At 42.7% G+C, this 18,455-nt stretch overlaps 1 protein-coding gene across 4 annotated transcripts; it reads right to left on the reverse strand.

Annotated features, from left to right (window-relative positions):
• Nucleotides 1-1,345: 1,345 nt before the first annotated feature.
• On the reverse strand, nt 1,346-18,118 carry znf652 (zinc finger protein 652). Of its 4 annotated transcripts, none has more exons than XM_041062538.1 (7): nt 17,955-18,118; nt 14,283-14,398; nt 11,823-13,369; nt 9,404-9,551; nt 8,895-9,010; nt 7,059-7,203; nt 1,346-5,010 (listed from the first exon to the last, which is right to left on the reverse strand). In XM_041062538.1, the coding sequence occupies exons 3-7, from the start codon at nt 12,861-12,863 to the stop codon at nt 4,391-4,393; spliced, it is 2,070 nt and encodes a 689-aa protein (XP_040918472.1). In that variant the 5' UTR covers nt 12,864-13,369; nt 14,283-14,398; nt 17,955-18,118; the 3' UTR covers nt 1,346-4,390. The 4 variants fall into 4 exon arrangements, with proteins under 4 accessions (XP_040918472.1, XP_040918471.1, XP_040918470.1 ...); XM_041062537.1 differs by having other exon boundaries at nt 17,760-18,118; XM_041062536.1 differs by lacking the exon at nt 14,283-14,398.
• Between the last annotated feature and the right edge of the window lie 337 nt (nt 18,119-18,455).

Consider the following 18,455-nt stretch of genomic DNA (forward strand, 5'->3'; position numbering starts at 1 on the left):
AAGTTATACATCATTTTAAAAAATGTGAAACAATGTGGTGTTTCCCATTGGTTAACTACAGTGAGACAGTAGCATCACAGCCGGGGAGTTTATGTTGGCTGCTTGTTTCTTCACAAGACAGTGGTCTAGATAGAAAAACCCTGCAAGTACACTGTGATTAATGAACCACACGGGAACTTTCGGAGCGGCGAACACACGCCTGAACAACACGGCGTGAAGCCCTCCTCTCCTTATCTGCCTGCTGACAGACGCGGCCTCCTCCCTCCCCTACACCACAAGGCATAATGACTAACAGCTGGGGTGGCTGACTATTTTCAAACCCCGAATGGGAATGGAGATGTACAGACGGTGTGTTATTATCTACTCTGCTCGTGAAGTGAGCCTCGGTACCTGACCACCCACTCACCATCAGTGAGTCACTCACACTTTTCTCTACCCAATGGCCTGTTCTGCTACCTTATAGGATTATGTGACTCATTGATGCGCCACTTAAAACCACCTATGGTGATAGAGGGCACACATTTTAGGAGGTATTCTAGCAACAGTAAATGTCTTAATGTGCCCTTAGAGGAGCCGCACTCTGTTAATGGACGAATAAAGCTGGTTGAGTTGGAACAACGGATATCAGGGAAAGTAGACTAAAAAAAAAACTACACACCTTTGTTGAGCTTTCTTCATATGTGACAGATTTTTTTTTAAAGATGAAAAGACCGAACCTGTACATTACCTAACTGGAGAGCCCCTGCCTGAGGTCACTGATGGTCAAGGTCGCCTCCTGTGACTACAATAAAACCTACAGCAAGGAACAGTCACGCCATCTGCAAAAACAAACAAACTCTATTTAGAAAGACTTGCTAAAAGACATGTTTTTTATCCACACGTGGGGTGGTGGTGATGGGATCACACTAAAAGAAGAGGAACTGGTCACAAAGAAGAGGACCTAAAACTTCTCTCGTCAAACAAATAAATAAATAAATGCTCAAAAGCATAGCAGTGAGTTGCTGAGCCTGCTGTGTCATGTGCAGCCGGCAGACATTGTTGGTTAACAGGCAATATGCCAAGAACCCAGTGACCCTAAAATAGCAAAAGGAAAAAAAAAAAATAAGAAAAGAAGAAAAAAAAAAAAAAAAATCACACTCCAGCAAATCAAGTCTGTGCAGATGCCACAGCCAGTTGGAATTTAAGCTTTTCAGCAAAGCTTATCTGAAACCAAACCCACTGACCTACATCAGGAACATGTTGTGCACAATCCCTACTTTTCTTCTGAAGTTCACATTCAGTCACGTGTCTTCTGTTTCCAGCCAAACCAACAGAGTTCGAAGACAAAGAGAGACGCGCAAGTGTGTGATAATCATGGCTACTTGTTTTTTTACTTCTCAAAGTTAGCAGTCAGTTAAATGTACATTATCAAAAAAAGGCCCAACTTTTTCCACTTCTCCTCAAGCTCCAGATAACATACAAAAAAAGACAAACCAGGACATTATAAAGCTGCACATTTTGTACCAGATACAATAATAAAATACGCAATGCTACATTAAGTGGTTAAAAATACAAAGGGGAAAAAGTATATTGATTTTTTTTTAAAACATCTTTAAAGAATATACAATGTTATTTTTTCTTAACTAGCCAAGAATTTTAGTAGAAAGTGCATTCTATTTAACAAAGAAAGGAGGAGGAGAATCATTCGGCAAACAGAAAGACATAGCAGGACATGACAGAGAGAGAGACAAACAGAAGAATGTACAGTATTTCAGACGTAGCTCGGAGGGGCTAGTGTAAAGTTGCCACAGCAGGAGGAACATTGCTTTCACTCTGAGGGGAGGTCTGTATCGGAGCAGGAGGGTATTTCTTTTTTTAAAAAAATTAAAATTTAAGCACATACAAAAAAGAAATGCCCTCCGCTTGCTATGGTCCCTTCCACACTAGCCGCCGCCACCGGGGATTCTCCTCCTTTCCTTGCCTAAAAACATCCACTCAAAGTAATCACCTCCACCCTTTCCCATGCAGCCACAACTGCACTCTGTTCCACAATACATTGTCAGTCCCTCCCTTCCCTGCGCCTCACCCACGCAGCAGTAAAGTGCAGAGAATACACACAAATGAAAAGGCTTTTTAAAAAAAACAAAACAAAAAAAAAACAAGACAAAGATCCATACTGCAAAATGCTGAAGCACAGCAGTGAAACCAAGGGAGGGGACAGCATGATAAGCAAATAATGTAGCGGTATTAAGACCCACAGAAATGGCAGGATAATCGCAGGTCTCAAATAAAAAAATAAAAATAAAAAGGGACATCCTTAACTACTGAGCTTAACCACTTCAGATAGAATACCGTTAGTGCGACAGAAAGAGGATCATGTAAGATTTACTGCTATTGTCCATCTCAGGTATCCCCAAAATACACATATACTGGGGCACACTGTGTAAAAAGCAGCTTTTGGTACAAGAGCACTGGGGGACAACCAGACAGGCAGACAGACAGACAGACAAACGGACTGGTAGAGACTAATGCATGCACACACACACACACACACACACGCTCACTCACACACTCACACACACACATACACATACACACAAAGCTCAATGTTCCTCCTCAACACGATGTCAGACTGAGCGAAGGGGTAACAACCAAGCAACCCAAATTCATGCCAAGTACTTGCCAACCATTTCTGCTTCTTTTAAACGTATAACATTCACACCGTTGGCTGTTACATTAAATAAATGTAATTTCTTGCGTCGACTTGATCACATGTACGCTTATCTATACAAGAATTCCAAGTATTCAGAACTGTATGACCACTGCCTTTTATCCTGACATTTCCTATCATGTGCTAACATCAGTATATCTACACTACAGAACCATTCATTAGCTTAAAACTGAGCAAATTATCAGAGAACATTAAAAAAAAAAAAAAAAAAACATATGAATGACTCATCAGCCATCATTCTGCGTAGGCAACATTCAACAGGTTTAGACGCGTTTGCCTGTGTGGATCAATGTTTGTCAGTATGATGAAGGTCAAAAACAAACCTTTAACATCGTAACGCCCCACACCAAAAACTGGAATACAGGCTGAGAGGAATATGCATACTTGTTTCTTAAGACCTGTGATGAAAAAAGGTCCCAGGTGTGTATACTGTGTGTGTGTGTGTCAAATGACCTTTAACATGGTAACCCGTATCATTTCGACAGCAGCGAAGGGAGGTGGGGTAAAATCCTGATGGGGCCATGTGTCTGGCCCCTCACAGTGGCAGTATTTTGACAGTCATGTGTTATCTAAAAGCATCTGTTGACCAACAGTACTGAAAGCTGAGGTTGCACTGATCACAGTAAGCAAATCAGTGACCATATGGTCTTTGTCTTTTGCATGTGCTTGAGTAAGTGTGAGGCTGCGTGTGCCTAGGGCATGTCCTGCATAAGTTTCTTGTTCACAAAATATCTAAGTCAAACCTCAAATCCATTGTAGAAAAACCAGGCTGGCAAGACATTTTCTGTATGACACAATACATTGTTAATTTGTAATATTACATTTCTGAAAATCAAATGGAAAAGCAAAATTAAGAAATATTTTATGTACTGGAATGGAAAGCACCGTTTAACCATGATATGAATCTCGGACTAGGTCCAGATCCAACTAACCATTTACAAAACATTTTATCCAATGTCCTTTACAAAAATCCCCACTCCCTCCCCCCTCTTACTGTAACCTATGGCACTGCATTTTGCACAGCTGCTGTTGCCCCTCTGACAGACGTCCTCAGCCTTAGGACAGAGAAAGACTCAGGTAGAACCAGTTACAACATTCATTAAACATTTCTATGGGGTCCGAGGCTCTGCAGTACAACTCGGAGGATAGTTTGAGTATTGCTATGGGGAGGACCTGCACAGAAAGCAAAAGTCCGGACCAATGTGCAACCATAAGTCAACTTGACATAAAGACGAAAGTTCAATGACACCGATCTTTGATGATCCGTGAAGCCCAGGTAATACATACGTCGACTTCCATCAGCAGCTTTTGATGAAGATACTTTACACCATTCAATGTACAGATAGAGAACTCGCACAGAAATTGTTTTGTCTAGATTTCCTTAGAAAATGTCCGAGAAAAAAAAAATTTCTAGAGGTTGTAAAATCTTTGTCAGTTGACAAGGGTTTTTTTATAAGTCGGGGTTTTGCTTAAATAATGTGTGAACTGAACGTGTATTAGTCTGAATCTTTCACACACACACACACACACAGGTGTGTATGTTTAGCTTGATTTATTTAAATTTATTTGAGAGGAGTACCCTCGTATTAGGGGCCTTGCAACTGAGAGACTGAGGCAGGACTATGAGAAGAAGGGGAACAAGGCGCGGTTTGGTTTGGGCCTGCAGTGCTGGAGCACAGTTCAGTGGTGCTGTGGGGCTCCAGGACCCTTGTCAGGGGGGGCCATGTGGTGCAGATAGCTGCTGTCTTCGTGCCCACAGTGGTTTAGGGGCTCACTCTTGAAAAGAGCAGGGGGCGGGGGCAGGTGGGAGACTGGGGGAACAGCTAGGTGGTGGTGGGGGTGAGGTGGGGTATGTTGGGGTGTGTTTGAGAGATGCTGTTGGGTTGTTGAGGGGTGGGGATGATGGTGAGAAGGGGTTGATTGGAGCTGCACATGGGAGAATGGGTGTCCAACAGGGCCTCGCGGAGGCATGGGCCCTCCTGTCGGGTTGAGGCCCAGCGACGCTGAGGTGGTGGCTGGGGTGGCAGTTGAGGGGCCGGGGCCAGAGGTGGAGGAAGAGGAGGAGAAGGTGTTGGCAAAGATTCGGACAGGCACAGGTGGGCTGGTCTGCAGAACCACAGGGCTGGTGACCCGGAAACACTTCTCTTTGTGTGCTTTGAGCATGTTGGAGAAGCGGAAGCGCTGGCCACACACCTCACAGGGATAGGGCTTCTCCCCTGTGTGGGTGCGGCGGTGGCGCTTCATGTTGGGCCGGCTGGTGAAGCTCTTTCCACAGATCTCGCAAATGAAAGGCTTCTCTCCTGCACACATTCAGAAAATAAGAGGGCAACGTGTGAGCGGAACAGACACTGTATCAGTTAACAAAGAGAGCGTGAGCTATTCAGAGAAAATAATACGATGTGGAGTCAAATCCTTTGCTGTCAAATGTGATGGTTTCAAATTTTAAAATAATCAACTGATTAAAGTTAACTTTCCCCCCCCCCCCCCATTTTTTGACCATTTCTCTCTGCAGAGAGCAGCAGTTCTTTTCAAAATGCAAATAAGTTGCCATCTTGAATCGAGGGTCTTTGCTGTCAACCCACCCACTCCGCAGGAAGCTATTACCATTCACACTCTGAGAGGAGGAGATGTGAAAGTGAACAACAGCAGCTCCGTTGGAATGCCGCTCTCATTAACCTCCCTCCATGGAGCCACTGAATGTGCCTGCTACCACCCACACAGCCATCTATTAACAGGCTGCTGAAGAGCTCTCTAAGTGCCTTATTCTGGCATGTTATGTGCGAAGCTCCTCCAAACCAACTGAATATCAAAAGGTGACGGCTAATGTGCTACCCTTCTGTAACTGTTACATTTCACTCACTCCCAAGGATTCATGAAAAATCTGCGTGCAGTGAACCAAACTCTGGGTGTTTAACATGTGCGCTGCCTATTACAGGGCACGACTGGGTGTGTCTCCTGCTGCAGGAGGCTAAATTGGTTCCTAGCGGCAGGGAGAGGAGAGGGTAGTGTAATTACACATCACAAATAGAACTGCGAGGGCCAATGGAGAGCGGTGTGTCCACCCACGGCAGGCAAGACTTGAGAAAAACAGTGAAGGACATGCAGGCTAAGTTTGGTCTTAGAAATAGCAATGCAGCAGGGACAGAAAATCAGAGGGACGTTACACAGCATGTGTCTGGGTAGTTATTACAAGCCGCAATATATGCAAGGCTGCTCTTTGATGTGAAATGTCCCTCTCATTAAAAAAACTGGGCAAAGTCTCCTAGCTCTCACCACTATAATGTTCATCTTGGCAACATCCCCTGTCTTTCCTTTTATAGGGAGTGCATGGAGACTAGCTGGCTGACTGACTGACAGATCTCAGGATCTCACAGTTGTTTGTTAGTTTTCATCTCTAAACATTTCAGAATTGCAGACAATCTGTATTTAGATTTGCAAATGACAGAATAAAAAAAAACAAACATTGCAACTGACAACAACTTTAAAGAAATTTACATGGCATTTTCAATAAACTTGAACAAGTGACTCAGGACTTAAATCAGTCACAAGACGACTTTTAGACGCTTTTACATTTATATCCATAGTTCTATCTGAAGAACTGTGGACACCAAGCAAAGCAGACTGATTTAAGTCTACAAAATGACTGCTTGTGCGAAACATTTTTGCATGAAGCAGTCATTTTGTTGTTCACTGTAATTTTCTGTTTAACTACTGGAAAGGAGATGTGCAAAGATGGATGGGAAGACTGAAAATGCCAGAAAGGCGAGACGCCTTTCTCCAAAATAGTACTTTTCCGACTTCAGCTACTACGCAGACCACACTTTTTGAAACACTGTTCTTGCAAGTCTGTCTTATTCCCTGACCTTCTGTTATCCTTGTCCCTTTTAGACTGGTTGGAAAGTTGGCTGCACATCTTTAAGTGTCAATAACATTACAAGAAATTCCATTCCCAAATTCTAATACTGAAACTAATGACGAGCAGTTGCTTGCAGCCTGAATTAATCTTCTATAAAAGTTGCATCAGTCTTTGATCAGCTGTTTACTGAGGACTCCACCCTTATTGTTCCTAGGCCACTGGAAGCTACCATCTCTGGATGAGGAACTCCTTATAGCCCAGGAACTAAATTTAAACCTCGGTTCTTTTGGTTGTTTGGTTGAGTTCCTAAGTTCCTGTAAAGGTTGTGAGATTTGTAGCTCCTGCAGTTGGAGAGGGCTTTGAAAGTGAAAGTTTAGGTCCCTGAAGAAGTTATTGGGATCAAAAAAAAGCAAAAACAACAGACCAAAAAACCTCAGCAGAATTGATCTACGTACGTACATAAGAAGACTCCCAACACTTGTCTTTTCTCACCTGTGTGTGTTTTCATGTGCTCATCAAAATACTGTTTCATGTTGAAGTCTTTGCCACACCACTGGCACATGAACTGCTTGTGTCCGATGTGAATGCTCATGTGGGAGCGCAGCTGGTACTTGTATTGGAACCGCTCGTCGCAGTTCTACAGCAGAGAAAACACAGGTTTACAGTTTACAGTTGTGTGTACACTGCTGTCATGTGACTACTGTACATACTATGCATGCGCAAAAGAAACCAGGTTACTGCAACAAGTGAGGCAGTAAAGTGTGGAACACCTTTACATGCATTTCAAAGACACTGTTTAGTTAGAGTCAGACTAAACAACTGGATTTAGCCCAGCCCAGAGTATGTGCGTGTGCTTGTGACCACACTGTGTATTTGTCTTATGAGGCTTTCTTGGTCAGGTCTTTTCCTGAAATTAGATATTTACAACCTCAGTGGCACAACCTGGATAAATAAATGTTGAGGGGGAAAAAAAATCTAGCAGTTTTCCATACGACAGTACACTGTAAGACCACTGAGGAGAATGGCCTATATGTTACATACACCCTTAATAAGCATATGATTACATGTTACAGTGTAGGATGGCTTCAAACTTTTAATCAGAGCAGCTCCACCCATACACACATGCTCCCTGTGCGAGGTCCATTCAAGTGGTTGGACATTAAAAGGCCTTGGGTGGGAGTAAAGCACCCCATCTGTCAGCTTCCTCTGAATTAATGAGTCGGGACAGGGTTACGATTATCAACTGCTACCGACTCTGTTGAGCACAAACCGGGTTGGAAATCTTGATGCACACTGTGACAAAATGCATCTATAAAAGAGGCCAGTCCAAGCTGCAAAACACAGAAGCATTTAGCTCTATTTTCTTCTTAGGTTCCAGTCAGTTGGTGAACACCGTGTATGCGTGGTTTGCTAATATTTGACTTGGTTTGACTCTCCGTATAACTCAGATGACACAACAGCCCAATGAATGTTTGAAATACAGAAGGATGCCCCCCCTCTCACCCCCACCCCAGCCCCAAAACAGACATCAACTGAATATAACTGACTATTTTGGGTTGTTCATAAACCACAAGGCGCATCTGCTCAAACTAATGAGTGAAAACCACCTTGAGGCTCTGTTTGAAGCACACAGGGGCAAATTCATTGAAACTATAACCTTCAGTCACGCCACTCCAGACACACAATCCCTCAACTCAAAATAAATACATTGCACGGGACAAGGAAGAAAGACAATGACATTTAGCGGTGTGTGTGTGTGTTTAAGACAGACAATATCTGCTGAATACCATCACACCAGCATATAAACATTATACAGACTCTAACATGTTTGATCAAGGGTGTTTTGAGCAGGAAAGTAAATCACAACCATGACTGTGGAGAGAAAAACTCATCATTCAAGTGTGGAATTTAGGCTACGTAGAAAATGCACTGCGTCTGGGCTGGGAACGGTTGTGGTAAAAGTCATATGTCGTACGTCTTCCACGTTATATGAATGACCTTCACATGGAAACACATATTTCAACAGCAGCGGCATGTGAAAGGGTTAACAACAAAAAAAAAATTAGCGAACAAGGCAAGCAGGCCCCTTTCAGCTCTAAAATGCCTTTTAGTGAACGCAGTCATAAGTGGATAAAACAAGTCCATATTTGACTTTTAAACCCAGGCATGTTCATACTGAATAGCTGAGTGTGAAACAAATGCATCTGTGAACACACTGAAGGACAATTAGCATTCAGCACAACAAACTCAACCAGATCTCAGCCCAATCTGGATTTAACTGAATACGGGACATCATCTCTGAAGAAGGCCACAAGGTATGCATCTTACCTCACAACGGAAGGGTTTCTCTCCAGAGTGCTGGAGTGAGTGAACTTTTAAAGACATGCTGCGTTTAAACGACTTCCCACATGTCTCGCAGGTGAACGGCATGTCCTTAGTGTGAGCTGCGTTCGGGCGAAGAGATGCATGAAAGAGAGAAAGAGGAAAACAACACAGAGAGACAACTGAATAAACCTGATAAGGTAATATCAAGGTTTCAAATGCGATAGCTGTGTATGAACAAAGAAGACTACTACACAACCAGAGGTAACATACTAATGCAGGGTGTGTTATTTCCACTTGTAGACACAGTTGATTCTAAAAACCCTGAAACAATGAACTGTGTTCAGCTCCAACTCTGACCATTGCATACCATGAAAAATATCTATAATATAAAACATTATTTTGTCATGGTTAATTGCATTGAACTAAGAGCCGGTGTGGTTGCTCACACCCAGAGTACGGGATATTAAGGTGACGAAGCACAATAGGAACTGTGAAAACAGGCTCCCACTTACCAACCATGTGCTTACGGACGTGAGCCATAGTGTAGAACTTCTTCTCACAAATTTCACATGAGAACTTCTTCTCTGCATAGCCGTGCACAATCTTGATGTGCTCGTGCAGCGACCACAGCTTCTTAAAAGACTTGTTGCAGGAGACACACTGAAGAACACACAAAAGAAAACAAAAAATAATTAAGCTTATTGTTGAACAATGAAACCTGAGGGCCATTAGGTGGTTCACATTTGCTAAAACTGTTTCCTCATACTCCAGCTCCCTCTGCTGGGGTGAATTCAGCATGGATTTCATTTGCTGAAATCCCTCTTGATACCTGATGACAGCCAATAGACCAAACAGCTTTGATGCTGTTTGGTCTATTGCATAACAGAAACAAAGGGAAATACAGTATGTGGATTTTTATCAGTGCTAATTTGGCTTGTTGAGGTGATTTGTGATTTAATTGCATCAGGATTTCTTTTTAAGACTTTAATACGACATAAAATGAACTTCAATACCTTTTAATACCTTGAATTTACTGACATTTACATAATTTTTTGCAGTGTTTGCTGAAAGTCTGAGGTTGCAGACTGAAACTGCACAATAGAGGATTGAAAAGCCTCTTGTAGCACAATCCACTGTCACACTTGTAGTTGAGAGCTGTAAAACATCTCCCGGCAGCCCACAACTACACACAAAAAAAGACCAGGAAAAAAAAAAAAACAATTGCTGTTTACAGCAGGCAAGAAAAATGTTCAAGAACTTTGCAAATGAAATTTGAGACTTCTTAAAAGCCTTCAAAGGCCTTTTTTGAGGAAACTGGATTCAGTGTTGTTTAAGAGCTGCGGATGTCCAGTAAATAAACTACATTACTTGAGTGAGGCCTGTGTGGACCTTGTCATGTTTAGTTCTGTGAAACCGAATGACAGTGGATGTAAATTAACACTGATCAAAAGAAAGAAGCTTAAATTTCAAAGTAAACTGTATAAATGAGTGAAAAGACATAAATCAAGGTATATCTCTATCACGTTGCATTTTTTTTTTTCTTTGCAAAACTGCACAAATTCCTGGCTTGGCCACCACAGAACATTAACACTGCCATTTTGGAGTCGTTCCTGTTCATCTCTGGCTTAATGTTTGGGGTTGCTGGAAAATAAATTCAGTTCTGTGACGGCAGTTATCTTGCAGACTGCAGGGCCTACTGCAAAGAAGCATCCCCACAAAAAATCAGGCTGCTACCAGTATGCAAAACACAACACCAAAGGAGCTTATATAATAGCCAAAAGCTTAATTATGCTCCCAATCAAAGAGGCTTCCTACTATTTGTTTCAGAATCTTCCACATGCCTTCTGGCAAAAGTTGGCCAAAATATCACGTGATATTTTTCAGCAGTGTCTCTCTCGTTTCCGTTTCTGTAAAATTGGTGAAGCACCAGGAAAACAGTTTTTGTGCACATTGTCTTCCACCTCAACCATGAGCCCTGAAGCTCCAACACGGCTGCCACAGGTCTGCTGGTAGCCTCACTAATGCTTTTATCACTCAGATGTTCAGTTACTAAAGTCAGCCTACTGAAGACAGATTTAAACAGAGCCATAACTGGTTCTTCTCTGGTCTGTAGATTCTAAAATGTTGGTTTCGACTGTTTATATGATAAAAGGATAAAAGTTAATGTTGTTAAAAACACTGACAACGATATCTCTGTTTTGATCTGTTAGTATTTTTCACATTCAGTTTCAACTGGTTTAAGCAGCTGGGGCAAACTGACAATACTTTCTTGACAAAATAACCAACCATGCAGATCAAACTCAACAAAACGGGGGGGTCTAATTTAAAATATTCAAAACATATTACCCCTGGGTATTAATATGCCAAATCACCTTTTTCAGTTTTAGAGAAGTGAAACCATATTGGACCCAGTTTGCTGATTCTACATGCTAGCAGTTTCAGAATGTGTGTATGTGATGTGATGTGTGAAATGTGTGTAAGTGTGTGTGTGTGTGTTAATAAATTTCCTGCTCAAGTATTACCAATAATTCACAACTGGAAAACATAAAACATCATTAATATTGTTAAGCAGTACGGTTGAGTATAGGCATCTAACTTGTGTTTAACTTCTGAGAAACAAAACTAACTTGTTACTTTACCTCACACTTTTTTTAAACACTTACTCTACATGAACTATGTTTAACAGGAAATACAACAGCTTTGTGTCAAATGTTGACTGTACTCTGTATGTGTGCAAAATAATAATCCACTTGAACATCAGGTTAATGCATAAAAAAAACAAAACAATAAATCAATTATGAATATAAATAAACTGGCAACATCTTAGTGTCTAACATTATGTGAAACCATGGAAATGCACTGCACTACCATAAAGAATATTTGAACATTTGCAAGGATAATTACAGAAAAATACAGACAGGTTTGCTTTACCTGGATGTTCTTCTCACAGTCAGTCTGCTGGTGTAAGGCCAGCTCACTCTCCAGGACAAACTTTTTCCCACATTTGTCGCAAATCTGCATTCGCCTGTGTGTGACGTTCATGTGCTTCTCCAGGTACCAGCGCGTGTTGAACACTCGAGGGCACTTTTCACATGCCAGCATCTCCTTCTCCTCCACCTCCGCTTTCCCTCCTGTCGCTGTGGTCGTGGAACCGGCAGACGACGGGGCCGACCTGGTTGATCTGCGCATGCTCTTTGGAGGCTCCATGCGCTTCCGTCGCCCCCTGGTGGTCATTCCAGCTGTGGCAGTGCTCAGAGCTGTTCTGAGGCTTTTCCTCCGCGGCTGACTGGGAGCTGCTGTGCTACTGGCACCCCGACGGGCCCTCTTTGACCTCGTTCTTCGGCTTTCGATCTCATCTTCCTCATCATCTTCCTCCTCTTCCTCGTCAGGGCTGTCCTCCTCCTCCTCCTCTTCTTCCTCATCGTCATCGTCGTCGTCGTCATCACTGCCAGCTCTCTCGGAGTCCTCTGCTGTGGTTCCAGTTTTGTTGTCACCCTTGGACACATGAAGAGTCTGGTTGTTCAGGTTAACCTCAACAATGATCTGCTCACGCTTGAAGCCCTCCTCCTCGCCATCCTCATCCTCGCCCTCTTCCTCCTCATCGTTGTCGTCGTCTTCAGAGTCGTCAGAGGTGCCGTTGTTGCCAGTCTGGGACCCCTGCATCCCCACCTCCTGTCCTGCTCCTCCCTCTCTGAAATACTGCTGATGTTGCTGCGGAGTCACATGTTGTGTGGGCAACTGACCAATGTTCTGATCTCCCATGGATGTCTTGGCTGCCATTTTATTGTCCACTAACACAGAATAAGGCTTGCCACCAACCTCCCTCTTGTAAAGCTTGCCTGTCAGGTCCAGATCTGGGTTAGGGGAGTGAAAATAGGACTGGGACACTGGCGCCCTGCGTCCTTCCTCCTGTGACATCCCGCCAAGGCTAGGGACGGAAACCTCTTCCTTGAGGCTCTGGCAGGATTTCATGAAGAGGGGGAGGGAATGGAGGGATGGAGTTGGTAGGGCCACAAGGAAATGCAAAAGAATTACTGCTATGATGCCTTGTTAGACTAGCGGAGGGGCAGGGGACGCCACACCAATCCCCCACCTTCCTTCTGCTGAGGAGACAGGAAGGAGGGGATGAGGTGAGAGACAGTCAACCTGATTCAAAGAGAGCATCCATACTGTCCAAGGCAGGGAATGCAGTTGGAAAGACATACAATCTGTTCCAAGTGTTGTTTCATATGCTTAAAGATTAGACTGCAAAATTAAAGGCTCAGGGTCTTTGATGCTTAACATTTGAAGCAAAATTCCTCTCCAGTTATTACGCGAGGTGTAGGCAGGTTCGAGACTCAGTTTCTCTGAAGACTGCTGCTCTGCAGGGTGCCAGTATCTTCAAATTGCAGAGCAGGTAAAGACGAGCTGAATACCAGACATGGAACTGCTGTAAGGACTTCTGTGTCTTGCTTGAAGAGCCATTTACAGTGCATTACCTGTGAGATAAGGCAAACAGGGTGGAATATACATGAGATTAGAAAAGGTTTTCTTCCGCTGTCTAGTGTCACTAGAGCATCTGTGAACTGAAACTACAGCCATATTGTCAAGTTTTTCCACGACGACAGCAGCCTTTGCCCACAAATGTTTCAGTGTTGTGTGTAGGAGTAGAAACCACAGCCTTCACAAATGAATGTGAGAGAATTCGACTTCAAAATACACGAGCAGTCTAAATATTTCCAGACCACAAGTGAAACACCTCACTATAAAACATTACTGCTTATCCCCCACTCTGGATAAAAGATGTAAGATATGTTCTTCAAGATGATCAGATAAAACTTTTTAGATGAGTCTTTGAACAAATAAACCTGAAAAGCTTGTTGACGGTTCATTATCAACGGCAGTGAACTATACGTAAACACAGATGCAATCACGTTATATCACCTATAATCTCAGTTTTGAAACCTTAACAATAAACAAACAGTCGCTCGGTCAAAAACTTGTCTTGACTGTCGCTCTGTTTCTCATCCTTCCTGTGTAACATCTGGTAAAAATAATTAAAAAAAAATAATCTGAATGTTTCCCAGAAAAAGAAACCAACATGAACTCAAAGCACTGATTAAACACAAGACTGTCTTTAGTTTTAAACAACACACGTCAATGTGCTCACACCTCCCATTGACTGTTAGAGAGCATAGTGTAACCACAGCTCAGGAGCTTCTATTGCAAATACAACCACAGGAAACTGTATTTCAACCTTTCAATCAGGCCTAAGCGCTGCACAATTTGGAACCCACAGTAATATCATCATGTTTATGCAAGTTAAACATGAAAACAACAGTATCAATTTAAAAAAATATATATATATATGTAGTGGACTGCTTGCTTTTATAGTGTTTGTTAGTTCCTGACCTTTGCGTACTATGCTCGGGTGTCCCTGGCTGACAGTTGGATGACCTCGAACAACCTTACAGCCGGCTAACCATAATGAGTGTGCACCAAGGCGGTTGGTTCACTAGAAAACCTCCCTAAGCAAGAAACAAAAAACACATTTCCTTTCTTGGAGACAGCAAACATCCTCTCCTAAGTCTTCACAAACATCTTCAGCTTTATTTCTTTTAACAATCGGCGCGCTACTGTATACAAAGAAAACATAAAAAGGCCAAGAGGGACTGCTTTGTTCTCATCTTAAATTTTATAGTCACGATTAACATGAAGGCTTTGAGAGAGTGCTAGGAAAAAAGAGCGAGAGAAAGTGCAAAGGAGGGGATCAAATGTGTCACGAAGAGTGTAGAGCTATGGAAAAATGATAACCCTGATTATTCTGACAGCTGTGATCATGAATATTTATCAAAATTAGCTCTTTTAGGTCCAGCCACAAAAAGGCAGCTACTTTTTTCTCTAACTTTTTCAGTGCTGTGTTTTACTTTCAATACAATCCTTATTTCATTTTTTATTATCCAGAGTTCAATTCCAACTCTAATTCAAACTGACCAGAGGCTGCACTTGTTCAGAATAATCTGCAATAAAACCAGAATAATTCTAAGAGACACATCCTTTTGAAAGTTAAAAGAGGAGACTTACAAGTATTTAACTCTCAGTGATCCATTTTTTTGAAGTTGCTTTGTGTAACTCAATATTCAATCTGAAATGAAGCACTGGTCAAACTGATTCTCGGTTAACTGCTATAATCTGTTTTGGTAAATCCTAAACTGATTTTTTTCTTTGTTCCTCCTGTCACTTCATCTCAGTAGACTGAAATAAAAAGCATGCATGAATGAAGGCAGCTGTAAATGGAACTAAACTGTTTGCTTGGTCTTTATTAAAGCCAAACATACATCAATCTGTTCTACCAGTTTTGCAAGCACAAGTGAAAGTCATTTATGCATAATTTGACTATCCACACATACAAGACACACCTGTCTTCCTGTGCATGCTGACTCTGATCCTTTCTGAGAATTGGACAGCAGCTCTGAGAGCATTAAGACCACAGGGGGAGGGCAAGCTCTGCACTGACAGAGCAACTCAACTAACATGGCTGTCTACACAAAGCCTAATAGCTTATCCTGCTTCTGGATGACAGAGGAATATAAATTGCATGAGAAAGCACAGCCTGAACTTGAATTATGAAAATGCAATCAGCTGGTTCCATTCTCTTTTTAAACTCATGCATGTTTAAAACAAACATTTATGGGCTTGAAAGAAAGCACAACAGCTAACTTCAAGAGTGTATTTAATTTTCCAATTCCAGTATGAAACCAATTAAAGGCTGAAATTCACTGCAAAAAACTGTCAAGAGAGCACACGTGCAAATAAATAAACACCCAGTGCATTATGTTACCGTTCTGAGTAAAATCCTTCCACCCACTTATCAATGATGAGTCATTTCAGAGTTTCACTCACAGTGAAATAATGCAAGCCTTTGATGTGGGAATCGACGAGAGCGCCGACTTCTCAATATCAGTGGTAATTAGTCTACACAATCACCTTGTCAGATTCAGAGGTCAAACCTATTGGAATGATTACCATTTGTGACTGCCTTTTTTAGTCTGGATAGCTTTCAAAGATGAACTTTGCACCATGATGCAAAAAAAACAAAACAAAAACTGCATCAATGAATGTCTGTCTCTGACAGGCCATTTCAGTAATCCAAAGCATTACTAATGTTCAGCAAAACGTACCCTCGAATCAAAGTTTATTCAACAGTAACAAGTTTAAAGCCTTCTGTGATTTCACTTCAGAGACATGATGAGAAACGAAAACTCATTTCATATAGGGAAAGCCACAAAGCCAGTGAGAGCAGACAGATGCTACTGTGGCATAAGATTTGAATGGCACAGGATGGGTGTGTAACTGCAAAGGCACTACACATCACTTAAACAAACACCACTAAATGGTGCAAGTGTTCACAAGTGCTTGGCTGAGCCGTGACAGTAGACAAGACGTCTGCAGCACTCAAAACGTGTCACGTTTACCTCTTATTATGCAGCAGTGCTCCTCAAATCCATGCTCCCTCTCAAGTCTAGACTTTAATGAGCTTTCCCTTTTGCAGCTTGTAGCGGACCGTGTGAGGGTTCACATTCCTCACTCTGTCCAAACTCATAAGACCTTAACCAGCTCACTGTGTGGTGCACTGCAGGGGTGCTTCATGCCTCTGTAGGTATTTGGCCCTCAAGCCCATAATCGGGTCATAGAGCAGTACCTAGTGGTTTTGGTCAGAGGTATCATAGAAGTGTGGGAGGGTTATTATCTCAGCCATCTCAAGCTCTCCCGGTTCCATGTTTCTTTATTCTCATCACCACACTGTGAAAAGCACTGTCAAGCCTGACAAGAGACCACTGATGTTTACAACTTGGATATCTCTATTCTGAAAAGGGAAAGATAGCATGGAAGTATCCAACGTGACTCTTTTGTTTATAATCTGATTAAAACTGTTCTGAGATACAAACGAAAGAACTGGGTCCAACAAGCCTACCGTTTCTGGCGAACGGAGCTTCATAGCGCGAAACCAACACTACACACACAATTTGATACAGTATCACGAGATACGGTGCAGCAGCTACTTTCTGGGTTTTTTTTTTAGTGCTACATCTTGCAGAACGCAATCTTTTCATCTACGAGACTTGGAGTTGACGTTGCAGTGTGCATGAAGCAAAGAAGGGGTTAAAACAAAAAAGCCAACATTGTACAACCAACAGCACTAAACACTGTGCAGGCCCGGCCAACTTAGGCTACTTAGCTAGCTAGCAGTACTCCATAGGTACTAACCTGCACACACATGACAAGCTAACTTGGCTACATTAGCTCAAGGTACAGCCATTAGACATTTTAGTGCAGTCAATGTTGCTCAGCCTGAAGAACAACCATATTACCTTGCATAAGCGACACCATCTAAAGCTAGTATTTGCTGGCATGCATAAACTAACAACAGATAGAAGACTTTCACTTTTTTTCCACCCCAAACCGCCCAGATTGGGGCTAGTTAGCTTAAAGCTAGCACTAACGTCGGGTATTTAGCATTAACGTTACGCTTAATTTCGATGCTGCACTTTGATTGGGAAGTGTGACAGCTATCGGACCCACATGAAGCGAGATGAAAAGCCGATGTCACGCTTTGTTATCAACGTGTCTTTATTCTCGTGCCGGATGAGAAGCGCCGCTTTCCTAACAAAACCCAGACTGCTGTAACGTTTCTGACAAACCCACTCAACTCGACACTGTCACAAAGTCACTGCTAGCTCCGCTCACGGACATTTCTCACCGTAGCTTCGGCCACCGGCTACCGGCGCCCACTGTGTGCGTTCCCCAGCTGCTGCCGTGCTTGTCACACACGCAAGTGCACAAATTTAAGTTATATAGCAACATTTTGTTGTCGGTTTGCTGGCTTACCTCCGCCAAGAGCGACCTCTCTCTTGCGCTCGTGCAATCAGAGTTGCACAGATTCAGGGTTGAACGCGCACTTCTCTCGCTCGCCCTCTCTCTACATTCGCGGATGTGCATTTAGAAATGCCACTGGTCTTTTTTTTTTCCTGTGCAAAATGCGGGAGATTATTTGTTGATGTGCGTTACGGGCTGCGGAGGTACCTGCGCCGGTGCGTCCTCAGCCCCGCTACGTGGCCCGGCCAAGCTCTCGCGCGTCCCGCCGCCGTCCCGCGCTCATCCCAGGCATTCAGGCCGCTGTCTGGGCAGGCGCGCGGCGGCGTGTCTGGGTCTCCCCTCCAAACCAGACAGGGCACGGCGCGCGCGCACGCTGGGCTGAAATCACTGATTGATTAAATAATAATGAGCAGACCCTGAGGACCGTTTATCCTCTCAAAGGAAAATCCTGAAAGTGTAATTAATTTATTCTATTTTTACCATCTGCTGTCATGCTGTAATATTATGGTGTTGTGTTGTGTTGTGTTGTGTTTTTTTTTTTTTTTTTTTAAACTTTTATTTATTTTCTTAAAAGATTTTAAACAGTTCTTGACGTTGGGCAAAGAGTTGACAGCTATTTACAAACAAAACAAACCTCAGTCAGTCGAGTCAGGTAATTAACACAGAAAACCTCTTGCAAGGTTGTACTACTACATCATAGGAGTTGTG

The sequence above is a fragment of the Toxotes jaculatrix genome, chromosome 18 (assembly GCF_017976425.1).
Source record: "Toxotes jaculatrix isolate fToxJac2 chromosome 18, fToxJac2.pri, whole genome shotgun sequence".
Taxonomy (NCBI): Eukaryota; Metazoa; Chordata; class Actinopteri; family Toxotidae; genus Toxotes; species Toxotes jaculatrix.

Bases quoted from the DNA above. Each gene is read 5' to 3' on its own strand.
- znf652 (XM_041062536.1), bottom strand. From the start codon at position 12,863: ATGAAATCCTGCCAGAGCCTCAAGGAAGAGGTTTCCGTCCCTAGCCTT. The intron at 9,011-9,403 runs GTAAGTGGGAGC...GCCCGAACGCAG, and splicing joins CGTCCGTAAGCACATGGTTG to CTCACACTAAGGACATGCCG. The intron at 7,204-8,894 runs GTAAGATGCATA...TCTCTGCTGTAG, and splicing joins AGAAACCCTTCCGTTGTGAG to AACTGCGACGAGCGGTTCCA.